Source organism: Dermochelys coriacea, chromosome 14, assembly GCF_009764565.3.
Source record: "Dermochelys coriacea isolate rDerCor1 chromosome 14, rDerCor1.pri.v4, whole genome shotgun sequence".
NCBI lineage: Eukaryota > Metazoa > Chordata > Testudines > Dermochelyidae > Dermochelys > Dermochelys coriacea.
The window spans coordinates 2,490,936-2,511,393 of NC_050081.1; the positions used below are offsets into that span (position 1 = coordinate 2,490,936).

Here is a 20,458-nt window from a genome sequence, read left to right on the forward strand (position 1 = left end):
TCCCAATAAATCCGTTTTACCCTGTATAAAGCTTATAGAGGGTAAACTCATAAATTGTTCGCCCTCTACAATGCTGATAGAGAGGTATGCACAGCTGTTCCCCCCCCTCCCCTCCCCACACCCCAGGTATTAATACATACTCTGGGTTAATTAATAAGTAAAAAGTGATTTTATTAAATATAGAAAGTAGGATTTAAGTGGTTCCAAGTAGTAACAGACAGAACAAAGTGAATTGCCAAGCAAAATAAAATAAAACATGCAAGTCTAAGTCTAGTACAGTAATAAAACTGAATACAGATAAAATCTCACCCTCAGAGATGTTTCAATAAGTTTCTTTAACAGACTGGACGCCTTTCTAGTCTGGGCATAATCCTTTCCCCTGGTGCAGCCCTTGTTCCAGCTCAGGTGGTAGCTAGGGGATTTCTCATGATGGCCGCCCTTTTTGTTCTGTTCCACCCACTTGTATATCTTTTGCATAAGGCTGGAATCCTTTGTCCCTCTGGGTTCCCACCCCTCCTTCTCAATGGAAAAGCACCAGGTTAAAGATTGATACCAGTTCAGGTGACATGATCACATGTCACTGTAAGATTTCATTACCCACTTGCCCGCCTACAGGTATACAGAAAGACTTGCAAGTAAAACAGAGCCATCTACAGGTAATTGTCCTGGTTAATGGAGGCCATTAAGATTCCAAACCACCATTAATGGCCCACAATTTGCATAACTACAATAGGACCTCAGAGTTATATTTCATATTTCTAGTTTCAGATACAAAGGTGATGCATTTATACAAATAGGATGATCACACTCAGTAGATTATAAGCTTTGTAATGATACCTTACAAGAGATCTTTTGCATGAAGCATATTCCAGTTACGTTATATTCACACTCATTAGCATATTTTAATAAAATCATATATGTGCAATGTCACAGCACCCGTCTCATATCTTTTGGTTTTTTTGCAGTTGAAAAAGAATCCAGGAGTGATATGAGAGAATTGGGGCAGGACGGGAATATAATTTTATTCCAGTGCATCTAAATTGGAGACTTGATTAACATTCAGCCCACCATTTTAAATAACTCATTTGAAAGCTGAATTTGGTGTAAGAACAAATAGCGGTGACCTTCTTCTTACTTAATGGGCAACGGGTAATAAATAAGACAAATAATGCTGGGCAGAATGTGTTACACATGCAAGAGGAACATATTATTGCTCAATGACGTTTGTGTTATGCCAAATGCATTTTTAAGAACGTACCGGATATTTGCCAATTTGCTTGCTATCTCAGCTGGTGTAATCTGATAAGGACTCTAGGGGTGATTAGGATGAGGGGCCCCTTCTGATTTATGGTCCAGTCTAGGGAGAAAGATTTGATCTGCATAAAGAAGGCTGAAATTTAATAGCCTTTTTGCAATATGTTAAGAAACGTCTCCCTTTTGGAAGGGAAGGCAGCAAAGTGACTCTTCCCACTCCCTTATTCAAAGGAAGACTTTGGAAAAATATGATAAAAATAGGGAAAACCAATAATTTTTAGAGACCATTTGTAAGGATGTGAGTTTTAGGACCAGGCAAAAGCTAATGAGGCTCAACATGTGCCCCCCTTTCCCCCCCCCAGTTGAAATAGCAGATGGGCTGAAACACAGAATATCAGGGTTAGAAGGGACCTCAGGAGGTCATCTAGTCCAACCTCCTGCTGAAAGCGGGACCAATCCCCAACTAAATCAGCTATCCTCAATATACTATTGCTAAATCAACTAAATCAGTATCCCCAACATACTATTGATCTTTTAAAATCACACTAACATATGTATCTATTTCTCTGAGGTCTGAAATGGGCCTATAATATGAAGATCCTCTTGACCTGGAAGCTCTTAAAATGCATATTGTAATAATGCTAATATATCTTTTTAAGCACTGTATGAAAATTACTCATAAACCTGCTATGTAACTGCAAAGAGGTGGTGGTGTTACTTATGGAATACTGCTGAGTATCCAAAGAAGAAAACTATAATTTGGAGACTGTCCAAACATTTTGGTGTCCCAACACTTCTGGACCATATTTATTTGCACTTTAATCCTTTCATCTCATTTTCCTCCCATAAAATTAGTCTGCTGCCATTGTAAGTGCAGTGGCATAGACTGGGGACAAACTACCTTACCAATAAGTGGCCTGTAGACAGACTTGCCAAACATCTCACATCTTGTGGGACACTCACTCACCCTAGCTGCTCCTGGCATATTCCTGCAGCCTTGAGTGTCACATGGGACAGCAGGAATGCAGGCAAGCAGGATCGCAGGGGTGGCTGCCAGAGGTTGCTGTGGTGCACCTTGTGCAGGCAAATGAGCGGCCTCTGTCTTTCCATGTTCCTGCTGGATCAGAGTGGAGAAAGAGCAGGTGGTAACAGCAGGCAAATGATGGCAGCAGCAAGTGACGAGGACAGGTGAGAGGGATTCAGTACTGGTCCCTGGCTTTTCTCTCAGCAGTCAGCCAGCCCCAGACCTCCCAGACACTCGTATATACCTACCAACCCCTCCCCAAGCTCCCACAAAATCCTAACCCTGGCACCCCATCTTCCTCTGATACCCACACAAACCTAGCTATCCCCAGAATTTTATCCCAGGTTTTCCCCCAGCAACTGAACCTTGCCTGAACTTGCTTTTCTTGGCTACCCCCAGCCTCCCAAATGCCCCTACAAACACACCTTGCCATGTCCCCAATTGGCATCACCCACCTATTCCCCTGATACTCTTCCGCCACCCACCCACCTGCCACAGTTATCAAACTTGTGTCCTATCTCTGCTGCTGCTTACGGCAGGGTGTATTGACCTTAAGTTGAAATTTATGGGCGTATACAAGTTATTTGAAAATATTCACATTACATAATGTGATGATTTGCACATTTGTAAACTTGCATAAAATGTCACACATGGAGCGGCACAAAACTTGTCAGTTGTGTGAAGAATATATTATTTCTGTCCCCAAGGCCAGGTCTCCAGCATGCCAGTACTCATCACTGCCACTGAGCCTACTTATATTTTTAAACTATTAAAGAACTGCAATTATAAAGGAAGGGCCAGAACAGCTACTTTGAGCAGTGGCTCCCAACCTTTCCAGGCTACTGTACCCCTTTCAGGAGTCTGATTTGTCTTGCATATGCCAAGTTTTACCTCACTTAAAAACTACTTGCTTACAAAATCAGACCTAAAACTACAAAAGTGTCACAGCACACTGTTACTGACAAATCGCTGACTTTCTCATTTTTACCATATAATTATAAAATAAATCAATTGGAATATAAATATTGTACTTACATTTCAGCACATAGTATTTAGAGCAGTCATTTAGACAAGTCGTATGAAATTTTTGTTTCTACTGACTTTGATGATGCTTTTTATGTAGCCTGTTGTAAAACTAGACAAATATCTAGATGAGTTGATGTACCCCCTGTAAGACCTCTGTTAACCCCTGGTTGAGAACCACTGACTTAGGGTATATCTATACTGCAATGTAAGCCTGGGGTCAGACTAAGATTTGACCCCAAAATCTCTTCCTGTCTATACACAAATCTCTCAGACTCAACCTTGGTCCTAGGACCTTACGGGGCTGGATGATCCGAGCCCCAGTCAAGCTGTGACCAAGGGCTCAAGCCCTATTGGTTTGTAGTGTAGGTACAGCCCCCCCTTCCTCCCGACTTGGGTTCTGGAAGTCCACCAAAAGTATCTCACAATCCCATGGGCCAACTTCCTTTGTCCTTTCTAGTGAAAACAGGAGCAACTCCCCATGGTGTACAGCAGCAGCTCAGTGAGTCAACGTTAACCCTTCCATTGTCTTCTGACCATTCAGCTGCAAATGCACCTCAGAGAGCCTTCTGTGTTTGCAGTGGAGACTGAACAGCAGGTGCCTTTTGCAAAGCATGCTGCTTCATGGTCGTGGGAGCACAGCCAGATATTGGTAAATCTCTGGTGCCACGCCAGCAAAACTGTGGACTTTAGTTAGAGTACTAGGAATGACTATGCATACGCAAACAGTGAAGAAGCTGGCAGCTTTTCACATTTACCAGACCGGAGGCCAGTGCAGGGAGAAGATGACATGCCAGTTTTATGAGGAGTTTGACCAGCTGCTGGGCATTGTGCCCAGCATGGAGCCAATGGTGGTGATGATGACCTGGTCAGCTGGTCGTCTGCTGGCCTCAGAATCCAGCATGGTGACTGATGGGAGCCAGCAGCAGGCACCAAGGGAGGACAGTGGACTCACTCTGCTGCTGGAACCGGTCCCAAAGCAGCTTTGGAGCAGCAGCAGCATGTTCTGGGCCTACGCTTGAAGGAGCCATTTGATGTTCCCCTGAGAAACTGCCCACTCTGGAGCTGATTGAAGCCACCCCTGAGCCTGGTAAGTTTCTGGCTCCATTTCAATGTTTGTTTATACAGTAATGGGCAGGATTTCTACTTTATGAACCAAAGCGAAGGTTATGAGAAGCCCTTGCTAGCAACGTGTATAAGCTAATGCGCATTGTACGTCAGTGCCTTGGTGTCCCCTTTCCTCTGTTTCCCTACCATGTGGAGTTCAAAGTGACAATTGGGAAATGCAAACTGCAAAGAACATCTTTAATGTGTATTGTTACTGGAAAGGCACAGATTTTTGCTAGGGCCCTTCCTGTTTCTTAAAGGTTATAACCTTCCATTGCCATGCCTGTAAGTATGCCTCTCTGTAACCACTCACCGGTCTGTCAGGCCATCTGGAAACAGTGTGGGTGTGGGGCAAGTGGAAATGTGCTCAGTCTTACAAATCTGGTCCATTTCAGTTACAGGTAGTCAGTGCAGTCCACAGATGACAAAATCATTTGTGCCCAATATGGCTGGGGTTGGAAACTTTGTCCAGAATTGTGCTGATGGCGAGGAAGGCTGTGGAGTCCTTTGTGTTTGCATGCAGCCATGACAGGATTAGCCACGTGGAAGCTAATGCAGCATCCTGTTGATTTTTCTCATGAATTCTGATCCAATCCTGGGTGCTAATAGCTGCAAACTTTTTCTGAAGCAGGAACTCCAGATAGGTAGTCATGTTTCAGAGAGGGACATATTTCCAGGAACACCTGTCCCCGTCATCGGAGTACAGTTCAGTTACTATAAACTTCAGGTTTTGCACTGGCAGCTTGAAATAACGTCTCCCTTTGCCAATCAGGCACCACAAAAGCTATTATGTCCTCCAAAATATGGAAGGACTGCACTGATAGAAAAAGCTTTTGTCGCATAGCCACTGATGCCTCCCCCGCAAAAAAAACCAAGTAGTTCTGCAGTTTTCTAAAATAAAAACAGCTTTGCGTTTTTAACTAACAATTGTGTCTGGACCTCTTTTGTGGCAATTAATTAGGCTGTGTCCAGGAGCTTCTGTGGTCTGAAGCATCCCTCTCACAATATATTGATGTTCAGTTTGTGAAAGTATCATTTTATGTCTTTGAAATTCCCTGAGGACTTTTTCTATGCTCCTGCACTGAGCTATTTGAGACAATAACCCTCTGTGTCTTGTCCTGTTCCAGGCCCCTCCACTTCTACTGACTGCAGCATCTCCATAGCTAGCCCACATTGCAGCAGAAGCCTGCGCCAACAAACTTTCATGGACTATTCCAAGAGGAACTGTTTCCATGATAAACCTGTGGTTGAAGTTCTGGAGAGGGCCAACAAACAGATCCTGAATCAAAGACAGAGGTATTTGTGTCTAGAGGAAAGGCATGGCAAGTGGCAGAGGAAAGACTCAGTATGGCTGCACAGCTTGAGGACAGGGTTTCAGTGCAGGAGCAGGCACTTGTTTTGTAGTTCCAGGGACAGGAATGGCAGCCGATGGAGGAAGACCGAGCTCAGCAGAAACAACTGTTTGAGCGACTCATGCCACTAATGACTGCAAGAGTAGTGGCTCCTGCTGCATCAACAACATGACAACCTGAGTGCCTGCATGCTAGCTACCCTATGCTGCAGTCCAGAAGCAGCTTGGAAGACTCCCAAGGCTGAATGGCACATGCAGTCAGGTCCCATGAGTGGCTGGACAGGGCAACCTTGCCCCATGCAGTCCTCCATATTGACCCTCTCCCTTGTGGATGCCTCCACCCCACTTCCTACAGTGCCAAGTGCACGACAAATGAGGAAAGAAGGAAAAGGAGAAATGGGTTGCCAGGGGACATACCATGGTAAAGACTTTCTTCTTGTCTTCCACGTGGTTTCATTGTTGTACTGTTTATATGCACTTCGTTTTTAATTTTTTTTCCCCTGTAAGATTCTGTAGTTACTGTTGTTTTGGTGTGGTAATTGGGGCTGGCCTGCCTGGGAATGGATGAATATTGTACTTTTCTAATACATGCTTATAAATAAAGCTTTATATTTCATCGGGAATGTTTATTGCTATCATTGCTTCACATCATACAATGTGTTTTCAAAGTAATAAAGATAAACGCGTGATCAGGGATAATTAAGAATTTAGTTTCAGAGTAGCAGCCGTGTTAGTCTGTATTCGCAAAAAGAAAAGGAGTAGTTGTGGCACCTTAGAGACTAACAAATTTATTTGAGCATAAGCTTTCGTGAACTAGAGCTCACTTCATCGGATGAAGTGAGCTGTAGCTCATGAAGTGAGTTGTAGCTCACGAAAGCTTATGCTCAAATAAATTTGTTAGTCTCTAAGGTGCCACAAGTACTCCTTTTCTTTTTAAGAATTAGTGTGCAAAGACTGTCCCTCAATAAGTTATCTATAGCAATTCCTACTTCAATCACTTCCTTACATCAATCCATATTATGAATAACTATTCCTCCTCAGGCACTGAAACCCCTCTGTCAATGAGCCCTCCCTCGCAACCTGTTCCCACAAGCATAGTCATAAAGTACTATTCCCTTTTTTCCATTGGGCCATTCAAGTCCATATGGTGGGAGTGCAAAATATCCCTGACTATGTTGCCCAGGTGCATCTACTTCCAGCTGTGTTAGATGGACTTTCGGCGGAATGCAAAATGCTTTTGCAGTATGTGTACTCATGTTTCCTGAGAAAGGCAGACGATGGGCACGAGTCCCATTAGTGGCCCCACCACAGTTTGGAAACCGCATTCTCTCAAAGCCAGCAATTACTTCAGGAATATCTTTTATGCCTGCCACTCTGGGGTAAACCACATACCTGATTGCCTCAGAAACCTCCGCCACCATTTTACCCACAGTCAACTTCCCAACACCAAACTGGTGCAACGGACTTATAGCAAGCAACCTGAGGTTCCTGACAGCTATAGCCACCTGCTTCTGGACTAGCCAGGGTGGCCTCATGCACGTGTCTTTACGCTGGAGGGTCAGAGCAAGCTGCTCACAAAGCTCCAGATATGTAGCTTTCTTCATGCGAATGTTCTGGACCCCATGGTTGGTCATCCCAGGTCTGCATGATGATTTGATCCACCAGTCTGTGCTTGTGGTCTTGCACTTACACTGCACTGTAGACATACTGTTATGGGCTAATACTCTGCATTGCCATATGGGAGATCAGAGTTTGACTCCTGGATTCTTGCTGTAGAGCCTGGGAACCTGAAAAGTGGAGGGTGTTACAACCTGCGAGATGTTTGGTGGAATGCCTTTATATTCCTAGCTAGAGGCCCTTTCCAGGAAGCTTGTTAGAGAAGCAGTGGCCTTTCTCTCTTGTCAAGGAGAATAGGGAGGTTAAGGCCTTAAGCTGCAGGAGGGAAGAGGAGGATATAAAATGAGGGAAAAATTGGGGGTACCTGACAGAGTTAGAAAACTACCAGTGGGGAAGGAGATGGACAATAATCTGATAAAATACACCACTTCTTTGTTCTGTCAGTACGTACTTTCAGACTTTAACTGTACTCTATCTCCCCTTCTAACCTCACAGGTTTCTTTGGTCTTTTTATTGTTTATCACTGGGTAGATTCTGGTGAGATGCCAAATAATGAATTGGTGCTTCCTGGACCTTAAATTTGTTGCTGAAATACCCCATTTCCTTGCAGACTTCATTTTGATAGAAGTGAAGCATGTCTTGGGATGCCTAGGCACACTCTCAGGGGGCAGATCCTTTATGTAGCATCCCATCCTGAGAGCTTAAACCATGCAGTGTATTCACTGGAACCAGGGCTGACACTCCTCAGACACCCCCTGTCTCTTAAACACATCTTCTCCCAGAACTCCACCCAAAGGTGTGAACCTTCTGGTTTCCATCTTCCAGGGGCCACGGTACATGTGGCATGTAATGCACAGAAGTTTAACATATTATTTCTTTTCACTTAATTACTAGGGCTGTCGATTAATCGCAGTTAACTCACACGATTAACTCAAAAAAATTAATAGCGATTAAAGAAATTAATCACAGTTTTAATCGCACTGTAAACAATATAATACCAATTGAAACTTTTATAAAAAATTCTGGATGTTTTTCTGTATTTTCATATATATTGTATTCTGTGTTGTAACTGAAATCAAAATGTATATTTTTGATTATAAATATTTGCACTGTAAAAATGATAAAAAAATAGTATATTTTCAATTCACCTCATACAAGTACTGTAGTACAATCTTTGTCATGAAAATGCAACTTACAAATGTAGGGTTTTTTTTCGTTACATAATTGCACTCAAAAACAAAACAATGTAAAAGTTCAGACCCTACAAGTCCACTCAGTCCTACTTCTTTTTCAGCCAATCACTAAGAGACAAACAAGTTTGTTTACAAAAAGAAAAGACGTACTTGTGGCACCTTAGAGACTAACAAATTTATTAGAGCATAAGCTTTTGTGAGCTACAGCTCACTTCATCGGATGTGAAGTGAGCTGTAGCTCACGAAAGCTTATGCTCTAATAAATTTGTTAGTCTCTAAGGTGCCACAAGTACGCCTTTTCTTTTTGCGAATACAGACTAACACGGCTGCTACTCTGAAGTTTGTTTACATTTACAGAAGATAATGCTGCCCTCTTCTTATTTACAATGTCACCAGAAAGTGAGAACAGGCATTTGCTTGGCATTTTTGTAGCCAGCATTGCAAGGTATTTATGTGCCAGATATGCTAAACAGAAGTCTTAAAAGAGCAACACTCTGTTGTGGAAACTACAGAACCCAGACCACCAAAAAAGAAAAACAATCTTCTGCTGGTGACATCTGACTCAGATAATGAAAATGAACATGCATCGGTCCGTACTGCTTTGGATTGTTATCGAGCCGAACCCATCTTCAGCATGGACCCATGTCCCCTGGAATGGTGGTTGAAACATGAAGGGACATATGAATCTTTAGTGCATCTGGTACGTAAATATCTTCTCATGCCGGCTACAACAGTGCTGTGTGAACGCCTGCTCTCACTTTCAGGTGATATTGTAAACAAGAAGTGGGCAGCACTATCTCCTGCAAATGTAAACAAACTTGTTCGTCTGAGCAACTGGCTGAACAAGAAGTAGGACTGAGTGGACTTGCAGACTCAAAAATTTTACATTGTTTAATTTTGAATGCAGTTTTTTGTACACAATTCTACATTTGTAAATTCAACTTTCATGATAAAGCAATTGCACTATAGTACTTGTATTGGGTGAATTGAAAAATACTTTTTTTTTAACAGTGCAAATACTTGTAATCAAAAATAAACATATAAAGTGAGCACTATACTTTGTATTCTGTGTTGTAATTGACATCAATATATTTGAAAATGTAGAAAACATCCAAAAATATTTAAATAAATGGTATTCTATTAATATTTACCAGTGTGATTAATCGTAATTAATTTTTTAAATTGCTTGACAGCCCTATTAATTACACAAGAAATACACAGATCTGTCCAAAAATAATAAACCCTGAACACATTTCTCGGCCTCGATTTCGTCATCTAGTACAGGGCATTCATTGGGCTGGGATCAGGGTTCTTTCATCCCATCTAGAGTCCTTCTGTTCCAATGCACTGCTTGTGATTTGAAACATGGGGCCTTCTCCTTAGGTGAGATTGCTTCTTCTGATCATGTCCAGTCTGTGCCCTTCCTTCCTTCTGGCTGAACTTTTCTTGTGTGTGTCTGTCTTCTTCCCCTTCCCTGCCTTTCCCTTCCCCTTGTTTGGTTACCTGGCTTCTTTTTTCCAGTTTTTGGGAATTTTTCACTCTTCCACTCTCCCCTGCAGAAGGGTAGGTGAGAAATGGTTTTCCTAGGCTGAAGCTCACCCATTGTTCAAGGTGTTTCACTGAGTTCTAACTACCCTACATTGTATCTGGTCTAGGAGGACTTGATACAGCTCATGCCAGCAAAGGTAGAATTCACATACACACAGAGGTATTCAAAAATACACCAGTTTCATAATGACAACTTTGCAATATTAATCAGCATTCATAAATTGTAAAGACAGATTTCCAAAAACATCACACTAAGTACAGATTAGATGCAAAGCTCCTCCCCCAAAATGTAAGCGTATAAATTATTCAAAAACAAGTATTTTGAAAGTAACCCTTGTCCTCTGTTCCCAAACATCTGATGCTCTGGGTAGATTGAAGCTGTTAAGTTGTAAGGAAAATACCAATTTTATGTGCTAAATTACCCAATCTGATCCTGAAAAATAAGATCTCCCAATGGTCCTCTTACGTAGTTTATTGAAATCCAGTTCGTTGGTACAGTCACTGGCAATTGGATTGACATACTGTTGAGTAAAAAGAAAAGGAGTACTTGTGGCACCTTAGAGACTAACACATTTATTAGAGCATAAGCTTTCGTGAGCTACAGCTCACTTCATCGGATGCATCCGATGAAGTGAGCTGTAGCTCACGAAAGCTTATGCTCTAATAAATTTGTTAGTCTCTAAGGTGCCACAAGTACTCCTTTTCTTTTTGCGAATACAGACTAACACGGCTGCTACTCTGAATACTGTTGAGTGTGTCCCTAGGATACACTGGATAACACTATTCTAGTTCTGCCCTTTCTCTAACTCTAGTATTGCAACTCCCTGCCAGGAAATCTGCAAATTATCTACTTATCCTTCAGCAGGAGACGACAGAATTTGCAATGGGTCCGTGTGACTCTAAGAATCCATCATTGTATGGCAATGCCATATTTATGAGAGACTAAGCATTATATATTCTGATATGTAGATTAAAAAGGATAAAGCCTTCAGGAAGTATTATTTCAGCCTGGTTCACTTCAGCTACAAAGCCAAATCTCGGTGGCTTTGTTTAGTTAAACAGAGTTCAAATTCCACGGGGAATTGACGTCAAACCGAGAATATGGCACAATTTGGATAAGACACTGAAAAAGCTAATAGTTAACTTAGTGTTTAAAAAACAAACCTGCCTTCCCCTGCACACACATTTTCTGTGAGTTAAATTTTTCATAACTCTTGTCATGTTTTGCTTGCTGTGGTATAAGTTCCTCTGTGGTTAGCTTAATCTTTCAGGGCAGCCTTGTGAAGCAAGCCTAGTTTTTTGATGTTTAATCTAGCCTGACAGATAAAGAGGATCGTAATAAATAAATAATCTGAAACCCATCTCTGTTTGTTTATTTAGAATGAAAACCTGGTCTTTTATGTGTTCAGTAGGAAAAAGACGACAATCATGATGTGCCCCCTCTGTCTGTCCTATGTTGCAGTAGGGAATTCAGGGTAGAACCTAGGAAGGTGCCTACTCTACCCTCACTTTTACTAGGATTGCTCACATTTCAGAAAAGCATTCAGCTCTGTAATTTGTAGAGGGAGATAGTTTTACAGTGAAACCTGTATGGGGCAGAAAACAGTTACAGTTGGGATAATCTTTCCTCCTTTCTCTTCAGGAACAGCATCAAATGGTTCACCGCAGCGTAATAAAATGCGGCGTTACTCTGGGCAAGCCTTTGAACGCTTGCAGTGCTTTAATTTTTCTCTGCAGCTTGACAAACAAACCATTCCCCAAGTGAGGCGGCTGATGAGATGATTATACATATGGAAATAACTGGGGTTGGGTTCCCACAGGATGATCCCCACAAGGCTCTTTTCCTGAATTTTCCTGAAAGATTCCATTAGGTTGTGAAATCCTAGGGCGGAAAAGGAACATAGGAACCTGCTGAAGAAACATTCTAGCTTTCCGGGAATTGACGCATACATAATCTTCAAACGCTGTCTTGTCTTTGATACGAAGTGGGAAGAGAAATGGCACCACACATTGGAAGGAATAATTATTTCTTTAGAGCTCCAGTTTATTTCTGGATTCGTGGTTTTTATTATTTTTGCAAATAGATGCATGAAATGCAAGCACTAGCAGAAGCCTGAATTACATGATTAAGCTCTTCAGTAATATGCTAACCATATAGAACTTGCGAAATAATAAAAACAAACTTCATCATATTCAATGTGGCTCTTATTGACTTGGTGTTAAGATCTCCAAGAAACTGGATGGTTTCTTAAACGTTTAGTATTTATCATTGTTCAATTGATATATAATCTCCTCTAAAGTTGCTAAACTAAGAAGACCCACATGCCATTCAGTGATGTTAATTTAGTATGCCGAAAGATTTGTTAGAAACTGGAGGTCAGTAATCATAATTGCCTTGAGTAGTGAAAGTTTTATTACAAGGGGAGCTGGAAGCATCATCTATATTTAAGTTGTGTAACATTTTCTATTGTAAAACACTCTTCTGACCTCTGAAAAGATCTAGCACCAACATTGCTACAGCAAGGGGAAAGCCCTCTGAGTTTGAAAACTGCCATTTCTTTGTCCCATTAAATTCTGGTCAAGTTTTGCTGAGAGAAACTTTTGAAAATTGTCATTCCCTTTTTTTTGCTTCCATTTCTCATGAAAATGTTAGCAATTTGCTGAATAACTAAACATCAATCTTCTAAAGCAGCAGTCCTCAAACTGTGGGTCGGGACCCCAAAGTGGGTTGTGACTCTGTTTTAATGGGGTCACCAAGGCTGGTGTTAGACTTGCTGGGTTCTGGGGCTAAAGCTGAAGCCCAAGGGCTTCAAGCCCTGGGTGACATGGCTCAGGCTTTGGCTTTGGCTTTGGCCTGGGTGGCAGGACTCAGGTTACAGGCCCCCCACCCAGGGCTGAAGCCCTTGGGCTTTGCCCTCCCCTCCCGCCAGGGCAGCAGGGCTCAGGCAGACTCAGGCTTCAGTCCCCTCTGCTGGGGTCATGTAGTAATTTTTGTTGTCAGAAGGGGGTCGCAGTGCAGTGAAGTTTTGAGAACCCTGTTCTAAAGTATTACTTTACTGGGAGTGCCTGGGAGCACTTGAGTGGGGAGGGGGAAGCTGGCCCAGCTTCCCCTGATCATCCCTCGGACCCAGGGCTGCCAGGTGTCTCTCACATCACAGATCTGTCACACCTGCCCACAGCTCAACCAAAATGTCATGTGTAGAATCCAAGAGGGAAAGGAGATGCAGCAACAGATGGCCTAGCTGGCAGGTCCCACATCCCAACCCCAGAGGCGCCAAGTCCTCAGAGACCTTAACCAGCCTGTTCTCAACCAGCTCCCTAGCTGGACCGCAAACGGTTGCCCTCCAGATAGACTCCAACTATCAGTCTCCAGACAGCAACAACCCACCTATTACACCACCCACCCAAACTCAACTGCATCCAGTACTTCTACATCAGTACCCAGGAACCCCCTAGACAACAACTGGCACATCAGCAACCCCAAACACTCAATCACCCCCTCATCTAGTACAGCATCCATGGACAACTACCTATCCCCCAACAGCATCTGCCTTAGCCTCAGAGCTGCCAGGTTTTATGCAGCTCCATGTCCTGCCACTGCTTGGGGAAGGATGTACTGACCATATGCTGCCATTTATGGTCGCATGAAAATTATTTGCAGTGTAAATTATTTTCTGGATATATTTGCATAAAACTAGTTTTGCTTGAAATTTTCCATGTTCTGAAGATAAACTAGAGCATCTCTTGAAGAAGAGTATTCTTCTAAAGGGTTTTGACTTAATGATATCCTGCATTTTCACATACTACTTGTTCTTCCCTTTAAATGGCTTATCACTTCAGACTTTACACATAGGTAAATGTTCTTAAGAATTTGAGCATTAGATAAGTTAACTGTTTTTGTGGTGGGTAATTTAAATCTCACTGGATTTAAATGGGAGTTATAGGCCCGATTGTCATCCTAACGATGTCAGTGGTAGTTTTTAAAAAAAGAAAAGGAGTACTTGTGGCACCTTAGAGACTAAAATTTATTTGAGCATAACCTTCGTGAGCTACAGCTCACTTCATCAGATGCATTCAGTGGAAAATACAGATAGTGGAAATGTGTTAGTTTTTGCAGTTGATTTTAGGGGGACCAGAATTGGACACTGTATGAGTGGTGTGAGCTTGTTGCACTCTGGCTGCAGTTTAGAAAGAACATAAAGCTATGTGATGCTTAGGTGATGCTAGGAGAGATTTCTGTAGCTCAAGTGTTTTTGGAGGTGAAGGATTAGGGTTACAGTCTAAGTTCTGCAGCTCTGTGGTTTATATAAAGAGGGACTATAGCCAATCCATAGCTAAGGTTGCAATAAGTGTCCTATTTTAAGGCCCTTTTTAAAAACCCTCTTGTAGCTCAGAAGAAATAAGACCCTCACACCTTCAATTTCTAATGGAAAATGCAGCACTTATCAATTCATAGATTCATAGATATTAAGGTCAGAGGGACTATTATGATCATCTAGTCTGAGAGTTTCAGAGTAGCAGCCGTGTTAGTCTGTATTCGCAAAAAGAAAAGGAGTACTTGTGGCACCTTAGAGACTAACAAATTTATTAGAGCATAAGCTTTCGTGAGCTACAGCTCACTTCATCGAATGCATCCGATGAAGTGAGCTGTAGCTCACAAAAGCTTATGCTCTAATAAATTTGTTAGTCTCTAAGGTGCCACAAGTACTCCTTTTCTTTTAGTCTGAGAAGCTGAGTTTATGGGAGCTTCATGTAGTTAGGCAGGCTTTGTAGGATTTAACTTTATCAATTAATTTTGAAAGATGCACAGTTGTTGTTTAAAGGCTGCAATAAAACAGTGAAAGGGTCTCATTAAACCAACTCTAGAGATGTCTGCTGATGGACAGCTTTGCTGTAAGCAGCCATTTTAAATTATGTCCATAAAGTTTCCAGTGCTAAGTGTATTTGACCTTAAATTTAATTAAAAAGCAACCTATTTCTGAAGTTGAAGCTTTTTATGACTTCTTACTTTCTGTGTCCTGCATCAGTATTGCAGGGGCCTGAAATGAACATACACTGTTGAATGTCAGGTTACACCTGCTAACATGTTTCAAAGGAATCTTGAAGCAGATTTTAGAATTTGTAAACATTCAAGCTCAATTTAGCAGGCAAGTAATATGACAGAATCTGTTTGTGTATTACATTTTTGAGTGGGGTTGTCATGTAGAATCAGCAATTGGCCCTGAACACATGCCGACTTTCATTCTGTGATTTCAAAAGTAGAATTCATGGAATGCATATTTCAGTGTATCAGAGACAAAGGCTCTACCATCAGCTGTCATTCTGTACATGTATATAATGTCCACTTTTTATTTTGTTTCCTCTTACAGAACTATACTCAGTATATTCCGCTATCCATATATGACCTGCAGACTTGGATGGGCAGTCCCTCCATTTTCGTCTATGATTGCTCCAATGCTGGCCTTATTGTCAAGTCATTCAAGCAATTTGCACTACAGAGGGAGCAAGAGTTGGAGGTGAGACCTTAGTGAATTGCCAAAGCTTCCTGCGGCTTCATTTCTCTCTCTGCTGGGCATTCGGGATCTTATCCTGCTCCCCATTGACTTCAGTGGAGACAGGTTTGAGCTCGTTATGAGACAATAAATATGTTTAAAAATGAGTTAAAAAGCAAATTAATTTGGAAAAAATCATGTCACTCAAGTGCAATCTTTCTGGCTCTGTATGCCATTCTGTGAGAGTCAGAATCATTTTTATTGCTAGTACTAATTAAGTGATAACATTAATAGAATCAGTTTGTGCCCTAATAATCTTTGCTGCTGAGATGAATGCTGAGGTGAAGCAGACCCATTCATTTTAGATGCAGTAGACCAATACAAATTTGGATTTCAGTAGTGTGTGTTGCTGTTGTGCCAAATGCATCAATGTTAAACTAAATGGTTTAAAACTGATAGACAAATGGACCTATTGTTGATGACTTTAGCTTGACAGAATACAAAAGTGTAACCTTGTGTTTCTAATGAACAGACACTTTTCATTATCGTGTTAATTAGAATTTATTGGAGTAAATATGAATTGTGAAGAGGAAGTAACTTGAAGGTGCTTTCCCTTTGTGCACTAGATGCTTAGTGCAGCATCGTGTCAGAAACTGGATGTTGTAGGCAAACAGGTGTAACTGGATCTCCCTAAGAATCTCCCTAAGCTTTAGCCCATTTGAAAAGTAGCCTGTTAAAGATTCGTTTCTTATACTTACATAACACTAAGTCAAATACTTTTAAAACTTTCAATATGGTTTAACAGGGAATATTGGTCAATCAGGCAACTGGCTGGTTATTACAAACATGATTCCATGACGCTTATTGAGGGTGTGCTTGGTTTTAATTTTTTTAAATAGAATGAACCCATGTGTTGAATTTTGCAGTGACTTTCTGGCAAGTAGAGATTCTCTCTTTTCCTCTGAAAGAAACATGCCAGTCTAGTAACAGTTTGACAGTTAGGTCTTCTCATAATCCCATCTCTTTTTATAAGTAATGCTACCAGTCTGTGCGCCGCTGTTCGTAGGTTCCTCACCAAGGAAGGACGTGACACTGAAAGGCCCAGATCTGTATTGGCAGAGATGTGTGTTGAATGTTTACATATTTTCAAAACAAAAAATGGAAAAAGTTGCCATTTTGTCCTGTGTTCCTCTCATCCTATAGCTTTTTTTTTTATTCTGTAAGCCTCACTTCTCTCATGTTTATCTTTCGGTCATCACTCACCCTGCCATATTTATTGTTTCTTTGTTTTTCTGTGTATAGATTCTATCCTTCTGGGTGTTCTGTTTTTCTTTTTTCTTCTTCTCCCTTCTCCCAGAGCACAGGCATAAACTAATTTAGAAAGGTGCCTCACTCCAGCTCTTTTCTTTCCCCAGTTTTCCTTTGGTTTTCCTTACCTCCCCTTTCCCTGCATTTCTCTCCCAATTCTCCATTCTCCTTTGCTGCCATCAGGCCTTAGAGTGACCTGAAGATATTCTGGGCAGAGGGTGGCTACTGTTCTGTGTAGGTGAGATGTGCACTGAGGGGAGAGACAATGCAAAACTGCTGCTGGGTGTTGATGGGATTGCTGCTCTGCAGGACCTTTCAACTCTGTAGTGCCATGGCAGCACAGGTGGGTGGCTGGGCAAGTGCATGTGACCATGTTCCTAGGGACTCTAGTGAAACTGAGACAAAACTCCAGAATAAGTAGAGTGGGCTCAAATACAAGGGCTATCCTTCCAAACCAGCATATCTGGTTGTCATACACAAGTTGTTGAAAGTTTACAGTCTAAAAAGAGTTGGAAAGTGTAGTCTCTGCTATCCAACAAAAATGCAAAAAATTTGTCTGGCTTTCAGGATTTTTTTCCTTCTGCCAAAAACTTGGAAAACCCAATCAACAAAAGTGTCTTCAGTATGACTCCTCTTTACAGTACCGGGAGAAAGTTTTCAGTTAACTTGTTATTTAAACATTTTATTTCCCAGGTTACAAGTCCAACTTTTCTGTTCTGGTATCTTAGGTACTCTAGGTGTGTGATGAGCACTGCTGAGGACTAGTTTACTACAGGAACTGTTTTTTAATTTTATACAAAGAACTCAGAATAGAAGACTTTCATACATCCTATTTAGAAAAATATAATACCTGCAGTTTCTTACATATTAAATTTTAATTCTGTATGCAGCAGATAAAAGTAAGAATTAAAATAAAGGTTATTTCAGGTGGCAAATTGGTGACGGTGTAATTTTACATTGTTTTTTAATTAGCTTAGTTTTTATCTTGGTGCTATTTTTAATTAAAAGTTTGTTTTTCCACTAAGTTTAATGTTGTTGGGTATTGTTCAGATGGTCCACTGCATAAACAGCGGATATTAAAAACACAAAATCTGTTCATAGTTAATATCTCAAAACATTGGTTAATTTCAGTACATATTGTGATTCCACTTTTGAATAAAAATTATTCAATACATTGAGGACTGAAAACGTGAGCTGCATTAATTTGTTGCCTGTTAAAACTATTTGTGTTTGTGTCTTAAAAAAAAAAAATTGACCTACTAAATATAGACTCATGAAATATTTGACATACTTTTTTTGTCTGTGATGGTAACAGAGATTAAGGGATGACCAGATGGTGTGTTGAGCTAGCAGATCAGAGGAAATGGTATACATAGTGCTTAAAAAAGTAGAAATTTGAAATAAATAAATGATCAGATCACACATCCTCCTATAAGAAACATTAATGTAGATGTGAGCTCCTGGAATACCCTCTATTTCAGGATATAGTCATTACTTTTATATTTCTTTTTTAGTGCAAATTCTTCTTGCTGAACATTGTTTATATTTGAGATTGTCTGAGGACTCCAGATATTTATTTACTTATTTATAGTAAAATTTCATTGTTTGTTTACCAAAAAATTTTAATTGATCCAGAGCTTCCTACTTATTCACATTGTTAGACTGTGTAGACATGTGTTTATTATTGCTGCTCTTCTGTTCCCTCTCCCATTTCCCTCCTGTTTGTTTGTCAAAATTAATTGCCTCTTGTCCTAAATTAAACTCCAGTTGTGCAATAAGCTGTGTGTAGGTGGGTCCTTTTGCAGCGCCCCACTGAAGTCAGTTGGGCTCTGTATGGCTGCAGGGATCTGCCTACACACAGCCTGTTGTAGGATTGATTCTCAGAGATCATGCCACCTGGTGTGTTTGTGTAGGACCCAGTATATTGTGGCGCCAGTACTGATTGACTGGGATTGTTGAGCAATATTGTAATTAAATATTACACACACACACACAATTCGCTGAAGGAATATTATTCATATTCCAAAGTCAAGCTCGCAAAAGTTAGAAAATGCCAGAATTAAGGTTGCCTGTGCAACCTTAATTTGGCCCTCTTATGCGTATGCATTATAATAGTCTTTAATTACATGATCACGTACTATTTTATCCAGAGCCGGCCCTGGCCTTCCCCTTTGGCTCCTCATCTGATCTGTCTCCCCTATCCTCCTACTGTTTCCCAATCCCCATGCCCCTGTTTCCATTCCCAGCTCTCAGTCCCAGTCTCTTTCCTTCTCACAACAGTCTCGAGCTCCAGGCTCCCTCCCCTAAGCTCCTTGCTCCAGTTTACCCACCCCCCACTCCAGCTCTTGTCCCCTCCCTCTGCATTCAAACTAGGCAGCTTCCTCCTAAATGCTTCCTGAGTGCCATCTGAGGCAGGGAGTGGGAGGTATCACTGGAGCACATTCCTGACAAAAAAAAAAAAAAAGGCCATCCCCTGAACAACACCCGAATTCATAGCATGGGGATGCTTGATTTTTTTCAAGCTAAAGGTTGTCAGAATTTTTTAGCATGGGCAAATTTTTTTTTCTCCTAGCCTCTTCCTTGGAAATGGCAAACCGTTCTCTGAAATTTAATTAAAAAACAAACAAACAAATTAGTGTGGCGCGGACACCCGGCATGTAAAAATTTCAGATCAAGTAATTAAAGTTTTTGGCAAAATGTTATAAGCAATGGAAAACAGAGTCTTACGATGGGAAATGTTGAGCAACCTTAATAATAAGCGGTGCTTTCAGCTCTCTCTGTACTATTCAACATAAGTACTGGGAATTATCCAGTGTAGGAAAAGGAAAAGGCCAAGGCATAGTTTAAATGATCACAGAAAATTCAGACCTGTCACGCAGAATGTTTTAATATTTTCATTTGTGTCAGCTTAGCTTGCAGTTTTTAATATTGAGTTATTATGTTTAGAAAATCAATGGGAAAAATACCTAGGCTTTTTTTTTTTTTTAAATCTAAACTTTAAAAAATGGATAGATCTGATTTTCAAATTTGCTGAGGCCGTGGGAGCTGCTGGCTGCTCAGCATTTATGAAAATTAGCCCACCTATTTAGTTGCCTAAAATGGACTTCAGAGTCTAACTTTAGGCCCGTTCTTGAAAATCTATGTGAAGATTTATGGGTATGAGTATAAGAATGGTTAGCAGGATGCTGGTGTAGCGCATCCTTTTATGATACAGGTATATCACTGCCAGAAGGATGTCCCTGTCAAAGCTGTTACTGCAGAAGGTGTAGAGGTAATGGTTGAGTTATTCAGGAGGTAGATGTAAGATGATACAAATTAAAACTAACACATCAGTTGAGGATATAGGGATTCTTGAAGGAGATACAATTAATCCAAACACATTTTCTATACATATATTATGTGCCTTCAGTTCCCACTTCATAGGGTGAAACAGTAATACATAATAAGTTAATAAATTTCATCTATTTAAATAAAAGGTAAAATTAGTGCTTTTCCAACCTCTGCTTTCTTATAGTGGAAGATGTCGGGTAGTGCAGGAGCA

General features: G+C 40.9%; 1 protein-coding gene across 7 annotated transcripts in view; it reads left to right on the plus strand.

Moving 5' to 3' along the window:
• Window positions 1-20,458, plus strand: part of RPTOR (regulatory associated protein of MTOR complex 1) — a 323,167-nt gene that overhangs the window by 108,110 nt on the left and 194,599 nt on the right. For 6 of the 7 annotated variants that reach the window (XM_043496353.1, XM_038371215.2, XM_043496351.1 and 3 more), the window contains one exon: window positions 15,487-15,633. The exons of the other annotated variant lie outside the window; for it this stretch is intronic. In XM_043496353.1, coding sequence (XP_043352288.1) covers window positions 15,487-15,633 — 147 coding nt within the window. The remainder of the gene's footprint in view (window positions 1-15,486; window positions 15,634-20,458) is intronic. 7 annotated transcript variants of the gene reach the window in all.